Raw genomic sequence first — 13,828 nt, forward strand, 5'->3', positions numbered from 1 at the left:
GTAATTTTTTTTATTTACCTTATTTGATATTTTATTTTTGAACAAATGATATTATCTACACTAAGGGAAAGAGAGTGAACTTAGTCTCACAATGGGCTAGTGATAATGTAGTTTAAATTCACCTTTTAGCAAAAATCGAACTTAAAACCTCTCATTTATAAGTAAAAAAAAAATATCACTAGATCGTAATACTAAATAATTTTTTTTAGTGTAAATTAAAATAGTAATCTTGCTCGTACTAAAAAAGGTCAGCCTAATTCTTTTTAGGGAGTATAAGTTCTCCAAATCTCAACCAAATCAATTATTACAGTCTGGTTTATTTTAGACCATTTGACTCTTCTATCATCAAAATAGACTCAAACCGGCCACTACGAACCAATTAGTTTGGATGGTTCAGTCAGATTGTTGCTCACCCTTTGCGAAAGTCGTACCCGTCAGAAAGAAAAATGACTTGGATGGATCGGGCAGTACTATAGTGGCATTATGATTCAAAACACAATATTTATGATGTAAGATTAATTGAGATATTGTGTCATTAGACCGAGACGCCACAGATTGTTTACCGGTACATCCATCTAAGTTACGGGAAAAGGATCCTCACTGGATCTTTTTTTTCTGGAGATCCAAGGAATTCTAACACGCTCCGATCCCGATGTTCATGAAACATCGGAATGATCACATGTTGGTTGACATCCTAGGATGACGAAAGTCATTTATTGAAAACATGAGAACTAAAATATGAATAAGATAAAAGAATTTAAATATAATTCATATGCAAATGAGGAACTTGTTCAAAACATATAACTAACTACAACACTAAAAGAAATAATATAAAATTGAATGAATAAAAGAATGGGTCCTACACCAAGAAGACTCGAAGATGCCGATGCAGAAGTGTCTTGACGCTAGGATTGTACGCCTCGATTCTAAGTCTTGAGGGGGGTGCAAAACATACATGAGTGGATCAAGTTGATATACATATAATACTGAAATAGTTATAAACATACTAACCCCCAAAGCTTAATGACAACTAATAGCATAATATGTAATAGGTTTCCGAAATCCTAGCATGCCATAAAACCCTTTCATAAAACATATATCATATATAGTGTGCTAGATTAGTTATATGTTCTGAACACGTTTCTCAATTGCATGCTCAATGTGATTTAATTTGTAAGTATTTATTTATATTCGTTGTTCTCATGCATCCTAATATGGCTACGTCACCTTCGAGTGTCAACCAGCACGTACCTACTTTGGTGTTCTGGGAATATCAAGGTATCTTTATGAATTCATTGTTGACAGTTGAATATTATTTTATTATATTAGTTTTCGTATGAACTTATATGCATGTTTTTCCATGTTCTTGGCATTTGCATTAATTAAATGACTTTGTCACCTTTGGATGTTGGCCAGCACGTGACCATCTCGATGTTCGTGGGACATCGGGATCGGGGCATGTCAGATTTTATGATCATGTCCGTTCATTGTACATCTTACGGTTAGAAATCATTTTAAATTTAAAATTAAATATAAATAATACCTAACGAAAACTGACCGTACGATGTATAATAAACGAACATAAGCACGGAATCCGGATCCTCAGGGCCGGATCCTTTTCCTAAGTTACGCTCCAAAATAAGGGGCCAAAGCTGAAATAAGATGAATTATTAGCGCTAAAACTAATCGTTAAACCCTGTATAAACACAAGATAAGCATGAAGCCTTTAAATCTCCAACGGGCATATAAATACAGATAGTGAGATACAGACTACAGAGGATCCTTCCTTCCACTAGGGTTTGTGCCGATGCCTTTCCCTCACCTAAAGAAAGCAACGCCCTAGAACCTAGAAAGCCTCCACATTTTTTCGGCTCAGCAACGCCGCAGAAGAACGAGGTTCGCTTCCTTAACTCCAATTTTCTGCTTATCGAATTTATGAGTTTCTACAGTCTTTTGTTTTCTTCTATTTTTTTTTCTGGCCTTTTTTAAGAGCTTATTTCCTATAACAATGGTGGATTTGGATTTAGTGTTCGTTTTTTCAGATGGGTTTTGATATTTGGTTTCATCTGCAATTTTTTTATATGAATGTTGCACTGCTGTTAAAACAATTGCCTTGATTTTTTTTTTACTTCTTTTCAATTTTAGGTTTTTTTTTTTTTTTTTTGGTAATTAAATTCACTGTTATTCTATCCATATGGAAACTGCAGCTTGGGATTTGAAAGTTTGAAGCAATGATTCACAAATTTCCTGAGGAAATCATACATGATATCCTGTTTAGATTACCTTCTAAAACGTTGATCAGATGCACATCAGTGTGCAAGCCATGGAACTCCATGATAAAAAATCCCAGCTTCATACAAACTCACCTCAACCGTACAATCAATCTTAATAACCAGTTTGGCACCCACCTCCGCCTACTCCACTGTGTTCCTGGAGCTATTCTTTCCGGCGACGTCAATGTTCGCGCAGACGAGCCAAGGGAGGAGCAGTTCTATTTGCATTATGACAACCATGCTTTTGATGAGTACTGCAAGCTGGAATTTCCAATTTTTCCCAGGGAAGAAATGCACAATAAATTTCTTCGGGTGGTCGGCATTTGTAATGGACTGGTGTTCCTTGCTGATGATAAGGATTGTTTAGGCTACACCTTCATGTTATGCAACCCGTCTATGAGAAAGTCAGTGACCGTACCTAAGCCTCATCTTACCTTCAACACAATTGGCCCTTATTATGCTTGTATTGGTTTTGGTTTTGACGCTGCGACTAATGACTACAAGGTTGTGAGACTTATCACCGATCAATGTGTGGATCCAAATACTTTTTATGAGGTTTATTCACTTGCTGGTGGCTCATGGAGTGAGCCTCGTTCTTTGGATCATGTATGTGAAGTTAAAGATCCTCGTAAACCCCAGGCTTTTGTTAATGGAGCCATTCATTGGGAGGCATGTCGCCGTTTGAAAAATGGTGATTATGAAGATTTCATTTTGGCATATGACTTGGGCAGCGATTCATTTCGTGGGATAATGGCACCAAAGAGTTTCCATAGCTCATGGACCTCGCAGTTGTCTGTTTCAGGTGACGGGAAATCCATTGCTTTGTTTCAGCCTTATTTGACTAATACCGAAAAGCGTTGTGTTGATATATGGGTGATGAAAGAATATGGCAAGGAAGAGTCATGGACCAAATTGACAACTCTAAGTCGATCAGGTCCACAAAGAGGAGTTCGCTACAGGCCATTATGTTTTACGAAGTGTGGTGATGTAGTGTTGGTACCAATTTATGGTTTATGGGAGTGTGAATTACTTTGTCTCGACCTTATGAGCAAGCAATTTAAAAATCTTGGAATTCATGGATATATATATTACTATGCTGAATCTTATGTTGAGAGCCTCGTCTTACTTGACAAGACCAATGCAGTTTCTTACTGAGGAGAAGAGCAGGTAAGGTGATAGCATTGGTTTTTCTTTGGTTTTCATTTTCTTCTTGTTTTTAACGCTTATACCTCCAAACTCCAACTGACTGTGACATGATATGACCATTAACAAAGTTTGTTATGCATTTGTTGCTTGAATTATTCTTGCCCTGTAATTGGTTGCTTATTTTACATTCATGAAATGGACGTTGAACCAAAGTGGTGATTGAAGATGCTTCAAAAACCACCAATGTGGGACGATTAATGATAGCAGGACATACTAGTAGTGATAACTCTAATAAATGTTATTTGCCCATGAAATCACGAGCAACTCTTCTTTCTATATTGTTACCTTTCAAGGTGCAGACCATGTAATACTTGCTGCTTGATAGTAGCATGTTTATCCTTGCAAATTATTTACGTTTTGGATATACCTATATTGAACATTGGTTATTGTCGTCCATCAAGCACAGCTCGTTGAAGCATAATTGTATTCATTCGTCCTCCATGTAGGTCGAAAATGGGGCAGATAACCTTCATGACTTTTACGATGTCTTCTCAGTAGCTGCGTAGTGCTAGCCTTGCTGTGTAGTGCTAGCCTTTCAAGTGAATGAAGGTGTATCTTTCTGCTTGCTAGGAGATGTTTGGGATTTGGTAACCTTCTTATTTAACTATCTGTAATTTTGAGTTTCGACTAGAAAAAGGACATCGCTTGTAATCGGGATGTTCTGCCGCCCCTTACTGATGAATATCCTGTCACTAAATATGCTATTGGTTAGAAATAACCTTTGTTTCCCTTTAATTTGTTCGGTTTACACTGGTAGAAAAGTTGCTTATTACATTCTGCAAAGATTTGATGTTGTTTTGATCCCCTTGTTAACCCCAGCTCCGTGCTTTGGATATGTTGGTGACAAATATTTTGAGTGCATTATATCCTTTTCTTGATTACAAACCTTCATCTTGATGTCCTTTCTTGTGAAGCTTGCACCTCCGATCGCCCAGAAAAACCTTCATATCTCGATATCGTAGCTTGAATGTTCTCCATCTCTACTCTTTCCTTCAGTAAGTGTAATACTACTCCAAAAGGTATTATCAATAACTTGAAAACCACGAGACTTGTTTATGCCCAATAGATGTTTGATCTTCAGTTTCTTAGGGTTCAATTGGAAGTGCTTTTAAAATGATTGAAAGCGTTTTTAGTGAAAATGTTTTTGAAATCAATCATTGGTAAAAATATAAGGAAACCTAATAAACATTTTGCAATAAGCATATGACTGGTGATTCTTCCAGGAAGTACTTTTAAGTATTTTTGAAACGTAATTTTTTTTTTCTCTAAAAGTACTTTTAGTCATTTTATGAATACTTCCAAACGAGTCTTTAATTAAATTGAGGACGTGACAACCACGAGACCTACACATAGACCAACAACAGTCATTATGGAGCTTCAAGTTCTCTTGCAATGACAGTTGCACAATTTGGTCACAATGGTAAGTGTGGCTTCCATGTATCATAAAAACTGGGTTCCACATCTGCTTGATCATTAGTCTACGGGAGGACCAGAGGGTCTAATAGACAATATAAATTGAATGTTTGTTACCCATTTTAAAAATCACGATTCACCATAAATATGAAGGATGTAGTTAACCCTAAAGTTTTTATTAATTATCTTCTTCAAAAAAATACCTTTCATATGCTTTACCATAAAGCTAAAAAAAATGCTTTTAGAATCAAAGAAGCACTTCTAACTGATTAGTCCCTAATCAGTATAATAATGTTTCAAACGATAATATTACGTAATATTAAGCAAGAAAGGGTTACAAAAGAAGGGATGGCCTCATTAGAATTTTGAATGGTGCTTTCACTTGAGTTGCAAGAAAGGAAAATTAAACACCATGAAAAACTAGGTCATATTTTTCAAAGTGAACCTATAAATAGAACAAAGATCCTCTTTCGATCTCATTGCCAAGAGTCCAGAGATTAGGCAATCCGGATCACTCAAATTAAATCTAATTGTCCCCATTAATTCATTTTGCTGGACCACTCACACAAACCAAGGACTCCAATCTCTCTTTCACATAAACTAAGGGCTTGGATTTCCTACTCTTTAGAAGGTGGATCCATATTCTTATAAACAGATGATGCAGGAATATCATCCAACGCAATCAAAACCCTAGCTTGCGGCACGCTTCTTCTCTAACACAACACAATAACGAGACTCGAGGTTTCCTCAACTCCTATTTTTGCCTCGTCGATCAAATATTGTGAGTTCTTTATGCATTATTTTTTTCTTCTTTTTCAAGAGTAGGATTTTGTTCTTCTCTTCTGTTTTAGTTTTTGTTGTAGCGACAGTTAGTTTCGTCTTCTCAATTATTGCTAGGTTATTGTTTTGTAATATATTTCCTCACTTACTGGTTACTGCTAGGTTATATAATTCCTGACTCGGTCTATCTCTATGAAATCTGCAGCCTGGGAACTGAAAATTTGAAACAATGGCTCACAATTTGCCTGAGGAAATCATACATGATATACTATCTAGACTACCGCCTAAATCTTTGATCAGATGCACCATGGTGTGCAAGGCATGGAGGTCCACGAAAAAACAATCCCAGCTTTATTCCCTCCCGCCTCAACCGTACAATCTCTCTTAATAACCAGTTTGGCACCCACCTCCTCCTACTCCACTGTGTTCCTAGAGCTATTCTTTGCAACAGCGTTAACGTTCAGCTTGACGAGCCAAGGGAGAAGCATTGCAATTTGCACTATGACAACCATGCTTTTGATGAGTACTGCAAGCTAGAATTTCCAATCGTTCCCAAGATGAATAAATATCTTCGCGTGGTTGGAGTTTGTAATGGGCTGGTGTGCCTTGCTGTTGATAACGACTGTTTAGGTTACACATTCATGTTATGCAACCCGTCTATAAGAAAGACAGTGACACTTCCGAAGCCTCATCTATCCTTCGACACCATTGGCCCGTACGATGCTTGTATTGGTTTTGGTTTTGACGCTGTGACTAATGACTACAAGGTTGTGAGACTTATCACTGAGCAAAGTGAAGAGCCGAATACTTTTTATGAGGTTTATTCACTAGCTGGAGGCTCATGGAGTGATCCTTGTTCTTTCGAACACGTATGTGAAGTTACAGATCCTCGTAAACCCCAGGCTTTTGTTAATGGTGCTATTCATTTTGAGGCATTCTACCGTTCGACAAATGGTGGTTTTGAATGGTTCATTTTGGCGTTTGACGTGGGCAGCAATACATTTCGCAGGATAATGGCACCGACGGATTTCGCAGCCTCAGGGTCAACGCAATTGTCTATATCAGGTGACGGGAAATCTATTGCTCTATTCAACCTTTATCAGTCATATCTTGATGGCTCATATCTTGATATATGGGTGATGAAAGAGTATGGCATGGAAGAGTCATGGACCAAACTGACAACTCTATGTCCGCATGGTCATGCTATTTATTATGGTGATCCATATGGAATAGTTTCTCTAGACCCTGTGAGCAAGCAATTCAAAAGTCTTGGATTTCTTGATTGCGAATATTACTATGCTGAATCTTATGTTGAGAGCCTCGTCTTACTCGACAAGACCGATGCAGTTTCTTACTGAGGAAAATAACGGTAAGGTGGTACGACGGCTTTTGTGTGGCTGCCAAGTGATGACATAATGTTCTTCAGAAGTTTATCAAAGACAGATGAATCTGTTGCTTCTCTTTTCGAGTTTCGACTAGATTAAGGATATCCTGGTTTCATATTTCTAGTTTCTCTGTTTGTGATCATGTGGATTTGTTGTTGTTTCATGTAAGGTTTTTTTTTTTTTTTTTTTTTTTTTTTTTTTTTTTTTCCCACTGTGGCGTGTCAGTATCTTAATATTTCGAAACATTACCATTTAAAATTTTGTCTTCAATGCGAAAAGAGCAAGATCTAAAAGAGGAAGCTTATGCTTGACAACTAAATAAATACAAGTTTAAAAATCCCTAATTAACTTAGTACGTTCATTGTGCTTCATCAAATCATTCTTAATTTTTAGGTTTAGGGTATAAGATTTTTATCCTAAAGACTAATTATGGCCAAACGAGGGTTTTTAAGTTTTTCAATTTTTAATTTTGCAATTCACCTGAATCGTCCCATCTATCCTCCTGAGTAGAAGTTTGGTTCAAACCCGAGGACGCACAGGAGAACATATTTACAAGCTTTATCTGAGACTAAGCCGAAAGAGTTGAAGTCACTTCAACCAAAAGCTCGATCTCATTCCACAAACGAGGTAATATTAGCTTGGCCTTGAAGAAATCATTTGAGTCGAGCTTGACCGTATACGAGCTTTATTCGAGATTGAGCCGAGTTTGAATTTGAGTAATAGGATTCGAACTGAACTTCAGGATTTTGATATTCGGCTTAGCTCAACTCATTTACACCCACGTAAGAAAGTCGAGAAGAATCATAACTACAATAGTTAAACCGAAAATATTGAAGCAATGCTCACTGAGCTTTGGCCCAATTGGAGTTTTGGTTCTTGAACTAAAAATCTGTTATCCCTAAACTTGTTATAATTGTTAAACCGATAAACTTGGAGCAATTGTTCTTGATCCTTGCCGAATTTGAGCTTTGATCCATAAACTAAAAATCCGTGACTATTGATCCTGAACTCTATAAGTACTTCCATTCAAAATAAATGGTTTTAAAGAGATAAAAAAATTAGATGAAAATTCAAACGGAATTAGTCAAAAAAACTATTGTGCCATATTATAAAAAATTCCGTGATCAATACTCACAAATTTTTAATTCACACAAGAAGGCTCCAATTATCTCTTAGCCTATAAACGGTTCGCGTGTAATATACTTCAGCCGTTGGATGTAATAATCCAACGGTTTCTGTCACTCGCGCTCACCGGCGCCCAAAAGATAGGCACTTTCGGTCAGCTCTTTGGTTTTCCAGTGAAGGAGGAAGAAAAGGCGCCACTGAAGTAAATTCCCAATGTTGTCCTCAACGGCTAGGCCGAAGCAATTCTCTCTAGTTTCCCACGCAGTTTCAAAGCTCAGAACTTTCCATGCTTTCTCCCAGAAAAATCCCAATCCGAATTTTGGAGCCGACGGCGCAAAAAGCATCGCTCGCGAAAATCCACAAGCCTCCGGTACGTAACTTTCTGTGGGCCTTTTTCGAGATTGAATTTTTTATTTTGGTGCACGATTAGACTTTTTTGGGGGGATGAACTGTTGAAATTTGGGAAATCATGGCAGTTTCTTTGTGTCTCTCCGTTTTGAGATTAAAGTTTTGATTTTTGGCCGCATTTCAAACTGTTAACATTTGGGGGATTCAGGTTGAAATTTGTGTGTTTTCTTTCACTGTTTTGTTTTGCTTTGAGATTAAAGTTTTGATTTTGGGTACTGTGTGTTTGTTTTCGAAACTCGGTCACTTGTTCCCTCAGAAACTCATGAATTTTTAGGTGAGGGACCCAACCCAAGTGCTGAGTTTTGAAGACTTACGAGACCATTTGCGATAAAAACCCGCTAAACTGTTGAAATTTGGGAACTGCAGGTTCAGAAATGGAGAAGAGCATATATGCAATTCTGACCATTGATCGTTGGGTGTCACTGAACCACATGGAGTATAGGATGGCTTCTCTCAGACCGGTTCATGGAAAGCTGGCTTTGAAGTTTCTAAATTGGGTCATCAAACAACCTGGTTTGGAACTCAACCATTTGACTCGTATACTTTCTGTCACAACCCATATACTTGTTCGAGCTAGAATGTATGATTCTGCCAAATCAGTTTTGGGGCATTTGTTGCAAATGGATTTTGGCCCGAAATCTGTTTTCAGTGCTCTAATGGACACTTACCCGCTTTGCAACTCAAACCCTTCAGTTTTTGACCTTCTAATTAGAGTATATTTGAGGGAAGGAATGGCTGGTTGTGCTGTAGAGGCTTCGTATTTGATGGGTTTGAGGGGATTTAGACCGTCTACTTGTACTTGTAATATGATCCTAGCTTTGTTGGCAAAGGACCAGAAAGCGGCATCAGTATGGTCTTTTTTCAAAGAAATGCTTGCTCAGAAGGTATGCCCTGATGTTGCTACTTTTAATATATTGATTGGTGTTTTATGTGCGGAAGGGAAGCTTAAGAGAGCTAGTTATCTTTTGAGAAAGATGGAAAAGAGTGGGTATGCTCCAAACACAGTTACTTATAACACTTTGCTCAATTGGTACTGCAAAAAGGGGAGGTATAAAGCAGCCTTTGAGCTTATTGATCACATGGGTTCAAAGGGTATAGAAGCAGATGTGTGTACATATAACATGCTTATTGGCGATTTATGTAGAAATAATAGAAGTGCAAAAAGTTATCTGCTGTTGAAGAAAATGAGAAGGAAGAAGTTATCTCCAAACGAGGTTACTTACAATACTCTTATTAATGGGTTTGTTAAGGAGGGGAAAATTGATATTGCTACCAGGGTTTTTGATGAGATGTCTAGGTTTAATCTATCACCAAATTCTGTTACTTTCAATGCTTTGATTAATGGCCTCTCTCAAAATGGTAAGCTTGATGAAGCTTTCAGACTTTTTGACATGATGGAAGCAACGGGAATAAGACCTACTGAAGTCAGCTATGGGGCTCTTTTGAATGGGCTGTGTAAACATGCCAAGTTTGATTTAGCAAGAAGTCTTTTTGAGAAAATGCGGATGGATGGGATTGCTGTTAGTTGTATTATGTATACAGAGATCATGGATGGGTTATGCAAAAATGGGTTGCTTGATGAAGCTATGAAATTCTTTAATATGATGGTCCAGGATGGCGTGAATCCCGATATTGTAGCATTTTCGGTGCTTATAAATGGACTTTGCAGAGCTGGGAAGATGAAACATGCGAAGGAGATGGTATGTAAAATCTATAAAGCTGGCCTTTCACTGAATAGAATAATATATTCTACTTTAATCTATAACTCTTGCAAGATGGGTAACATAGCAGAAGCATGTAACATTTATGCAGCTATGAACTGCACCGGTCATGGTGCTGACCATTTCACATGTAATCTATTGGTTGGTTCCCTTTGTGAAGCTGGAAAGCTGGGAGTGGCAGAAGATTTCATGCGTCATATGAGCAGTATCGGTCTTGATCCCAATTCTGTTACTTTCGATTGTCTAATAAATGGCTACGGAAGCATGGGTAATGGGTTGAAAGCATTTTCTATATTTGATGAAATGATTAAATCAGGGCATCATCCAAGCCCATTCACATATGGAAGTATACTGAAAGGGCTATGCAAGGGTGGAAATTTGGGGGAGGCGAAGAAATTTTTGAAGAAACTCCATGGCATTCCATATGTTGTTGATACTGTTGTGTACAATACGATACTACATGAGACATGTAAATCTGGAAATCTGCATGAGGCTGTTGCCCTTCTTGATGAGATGGTTGAGAATAATGTTCTGCCTGATAATTATACGTATGGTAGCCTTCTTGCTGGGTTATGTTGGAAGGGAAAAATTGTTGCTGCCATCCTGTTGTTCGGGAAAGTGATGGAAAGGGTAACTCTCTCACAAAGTGCAACGATGTATACCTGTCTAGTTGATGGCCTTTTCAAGACCGGCCAGTCAAAGGTTGCTTCATATCTCTTTGAAGAGATGGAAAACAAAGGTTTATACTCAGATACTATTGCTTGCAATGTAATGATAGATGGATACTCAAGGATGGGAAAAATGATGAAGGCAAAAGAACTCTTTTCAACTATGGGGAGTCAAAGATTGGCCCCTAATTTGGATACATATAATATTCTCTTGCATGGATACTCGAAAAACCGGGACCTCTTGACATGCTCTGGTTTATACAAGAAAATGATCCGGGCCGGATTATATCCTGATAAATTGACATTCCACTCTCTTATTCTGGGATTATGTGAGTCCGGTATGTTGGATATTGGCCGCAAAATGTTGAATAAGATGATAATGGAAGGTGCTGCAGCTGATCAGTTAACATTTAACATGCTTATTAGAAAGTTTTCTGAGACTGGTAAGGTGGGGAAGGCCTGTGATCTTGTTGGGGTCATGGATATGTTAGGAGTTTCTGCTAATATAGAAACCCATGGTGCAATCTTGAATGGATTATTTAGATGCTCGAATTTCCAAGCATCCTGTGTTCTTCTTTATGAAATGTTGGCCAAAGGTTTCACTCCTGAGCATACACATTATATCACCCTAATTAATGGTATGTGTAGAGTGGGAGATATACAAGGAGCATTTGAGCTAAAAGATCATATGGGAACTCTTGGTGTCACTTCATGTGACATTGCTGAGAGTGCTATGGTTAGAGGGCTTGCAAAATGTGGGAAGATTGAAGATGCCATGCTCGTTTTTGATCACATGCTTCGGATGAAACTCATTCCAACGACTGCTACTTTTACTACTTTGATGCACATGTTCTGTAAAGAAGCCAACCTTGAAGAGGCTCTAAAACTGAGGGGCGTAATGGAACGTTGTGGTCTGAAGCTTGATGTTCCAGTGTTTAATGTTCTGATTTCAGGCCTTTGTGCTAATGGCGATGTTGTGGCTGCATTTGATCTTTATAAGGAGATGAAACAAAGAGGGCTGCTGCCCAATGTGACAACATATACTCTGCTCGTTGGGGCTGTTTCTGCCGAAAATAATCTTATCGAAGGTGAACAGCTTTTGGAAGATTTATGTGAAAGGGGATTGATATCTGGAAATTGGGATGGAAACGCCCTAACACTACATGAGGTTTTGATGATTGCAATGCAAAAACTCAATTCTTTGAGGCGCATAAAAGGAACCAATACTAAGACGTGTAGTGAATCAACATAATTTGATTGGGAGTTGTGACTTCGGCGGGCTCTCAGTACTTAAACCAAGTTTTGATGTATACAATTCTACTGGAGATCTGGTGGTCTGTAGGGAGATGGAAATCCAATGGGCTCTCTCTCTCTCTCTCTATCTCTCTTTATCGATGGGAGATGAGTGCGATGGCTCTCATCACTTGCCCAAGCTATGATACAACATGACCTTCTGAGGTAGGCTGCATTCTTCAATTCCTTTTTCTTTCCTTTTTTTGAATTTTACCTTCTTAACATATATTCTTATTATTATATTTATACCGTAATATATTTTCTGCTACTTGGGTGAAATGCAGTCTACCTAATGCTTGGATGCCATGTTTCTTGATATGATATGTGTTCTGCCAAAATGTATCACGCCACACGCTATGTAAGTTCCAACTTTTGCCTACGTGCATTTACAAGTCCTTGTTTTCTTTCATGATCAAGGCCGTACGAGGTTCAGTTTCCCATTTTAACACCAATATTCTGTTAACACTCTTTTAAGTAGCTGAGGCTACTTTCAGGCAACAGTTACCTGAATGCCGAGGATGCTCTCCTATAATACATAAGGTTCGCTGATAGGTAATACCGTACTATGCCATTATCTGGTTTAGTTACTTCTCTCTTTCATATCGGTGTCTGAATACGTTGTTATGCTGCAACTATTAAAGAGAGAGGTCTCTTGATCTCCACAAATGCGCAAGAGTTTCTGAGCACGGTCATTCGGCTAGCTGTAAGTTGTGTTTTGCCTGAAATACATTTCTGGAAACCTTTCCGTAATCCGTTAAACTTTCTCGTTTTGTATCAAATCTAAATTCTGCATTTTTTTCTTTTCGAGTGAGCGAATATAATCCATCCCGGCGCCAGGAATACCCAGATTTTTTCGGAAGACGCATAACATGGCAACAAAGGTGGAGGGAAACAGATCTTTGGTAGAGAAGGGAGTTGGCTACTGAGGAGGGAACCAAATGCAGCGAATGGGGTTCTCTGTATCTGGATCTCCATGTATTTTAGGGTTCTCTATATGCAAAATGTGATGCCATGCTAATTGCATGGCAGACAGAATCTAGCAAAATGTACATGGGAAAATTGCATCTGTTGACTTTGTGTAATTTATGATATGCCTATTATTTTTGTTTGTATTAATGCATTCTCTTTGTCTCTCAGATTCCTCTAGGTTCTAGGATTTTAATTCAATCTGTTTTTGGCTTTTTAGCGAAAATGATATTGATATTGGCGTAACTCTGCACTTTGGTTCTTGACAATGAAAATCGATAGAAGTGGTTCATGAGTTTTTCTATTGTAAATCATTTTGGTTATTCTGTGAAAAATCTGTGCATATCAAAATGATTCACATTGAACAAACTCAAGAACATTTCTACCGATTTTCGTTGTTAGAGACAAAAATAAGTAGTTATGCCAATCTCAATGACCATTTTGTATAAAAAGTCTTTATTTTATTTTTTTTCCCCCCAAAATCTACAAGTTTTGAAATTGAGATTTTATGTGATATAGGATGACTCTAAAACCAATATTGTTGCTAGGGGCTAGTCGCTCAAGTAATTAAAAATATTTACTCTAAACTC

The 13,828-nt window shown here is 37.9% G+C and overlaps 2 protein-coding genes and 1 pseudogene across 2 annotated transcripts; all 3 read left to right on the forward strand.

The window, feature by feature from the left end:
* The first annotated feature begins 1,775 nt into the window (after positions 1–1,775).
* On the forward strand, positions 1,776–4,327 carry LOC137716350 (F-box protein CPR1-like). The gene is made up of 3 exons (XM_068455789.1): positions 1,776–1,896; positions 2,208–3,440; positions 3,926–4,327. Exon 2 carries the CDS (start codon positions 2,232–2,234, stop codon positions 3,426–3,428), a length of 1,197 nt encoding a protein of 398 aa, XP_068311890.1. The 5' UTR covers positions 1,776–1,896; positions 2,208–2,231; the 3' UTR covers positions 3,429–3,440; positions 3,926–4,327.
* Positions 4,328–5,901: 1,574 nt separating this feature from the next.
* On the forward strand, positions 5,902–7,030 carry LOC137714992 (F-box/kelch-repeat protein At3g23880-like; annotated as a pseudogene).
* A 1,342-nt stretch (positions 7,031–8,372) lies between these two features.
* On the forward strand, positions 8,373–13,410 carry LOC137715935 (pentatricopeptide repeat-containing protein At5g55840). Its single transcript, XM_068455299.1, has 5 exons — positions 8,373–8,552; positions 8,957–12,437; positions 12,557–12,824; positions 12,914–12,975; positions 13,081–13,410. The coding sequence occupies exons 1-2, from the start codon at positions 8,396–8,398 to the stop codon at positions 12,229–12,231; spliced, it is 3,432 nt and encodes a 1,143-aa protein (XP_068311400.1). The 5' UTR covers positions 8,373–8,395; the 3' UTR covers positions 12,232–12,437; positions 12,557–12,824; positions 12,914–12,975; positions 13,081–13,410.
* Positions 13,411–13,828: the final 418 nt, after the last annotated feature.

This window comes from Pyrus communis, chromosome 14 (assembly GCF_963583255.1).
Source record: "Pyrus communis chromosome 14, drPyrComm1.1, whole genome shotgun sequence".
NCBI classification, from domain to species: Eukaryota; Viridiplantae; Streptophyta; class Magnoliopsida; order Rosales; family Rosaceae; genus Pyrus; species Pyrus communis.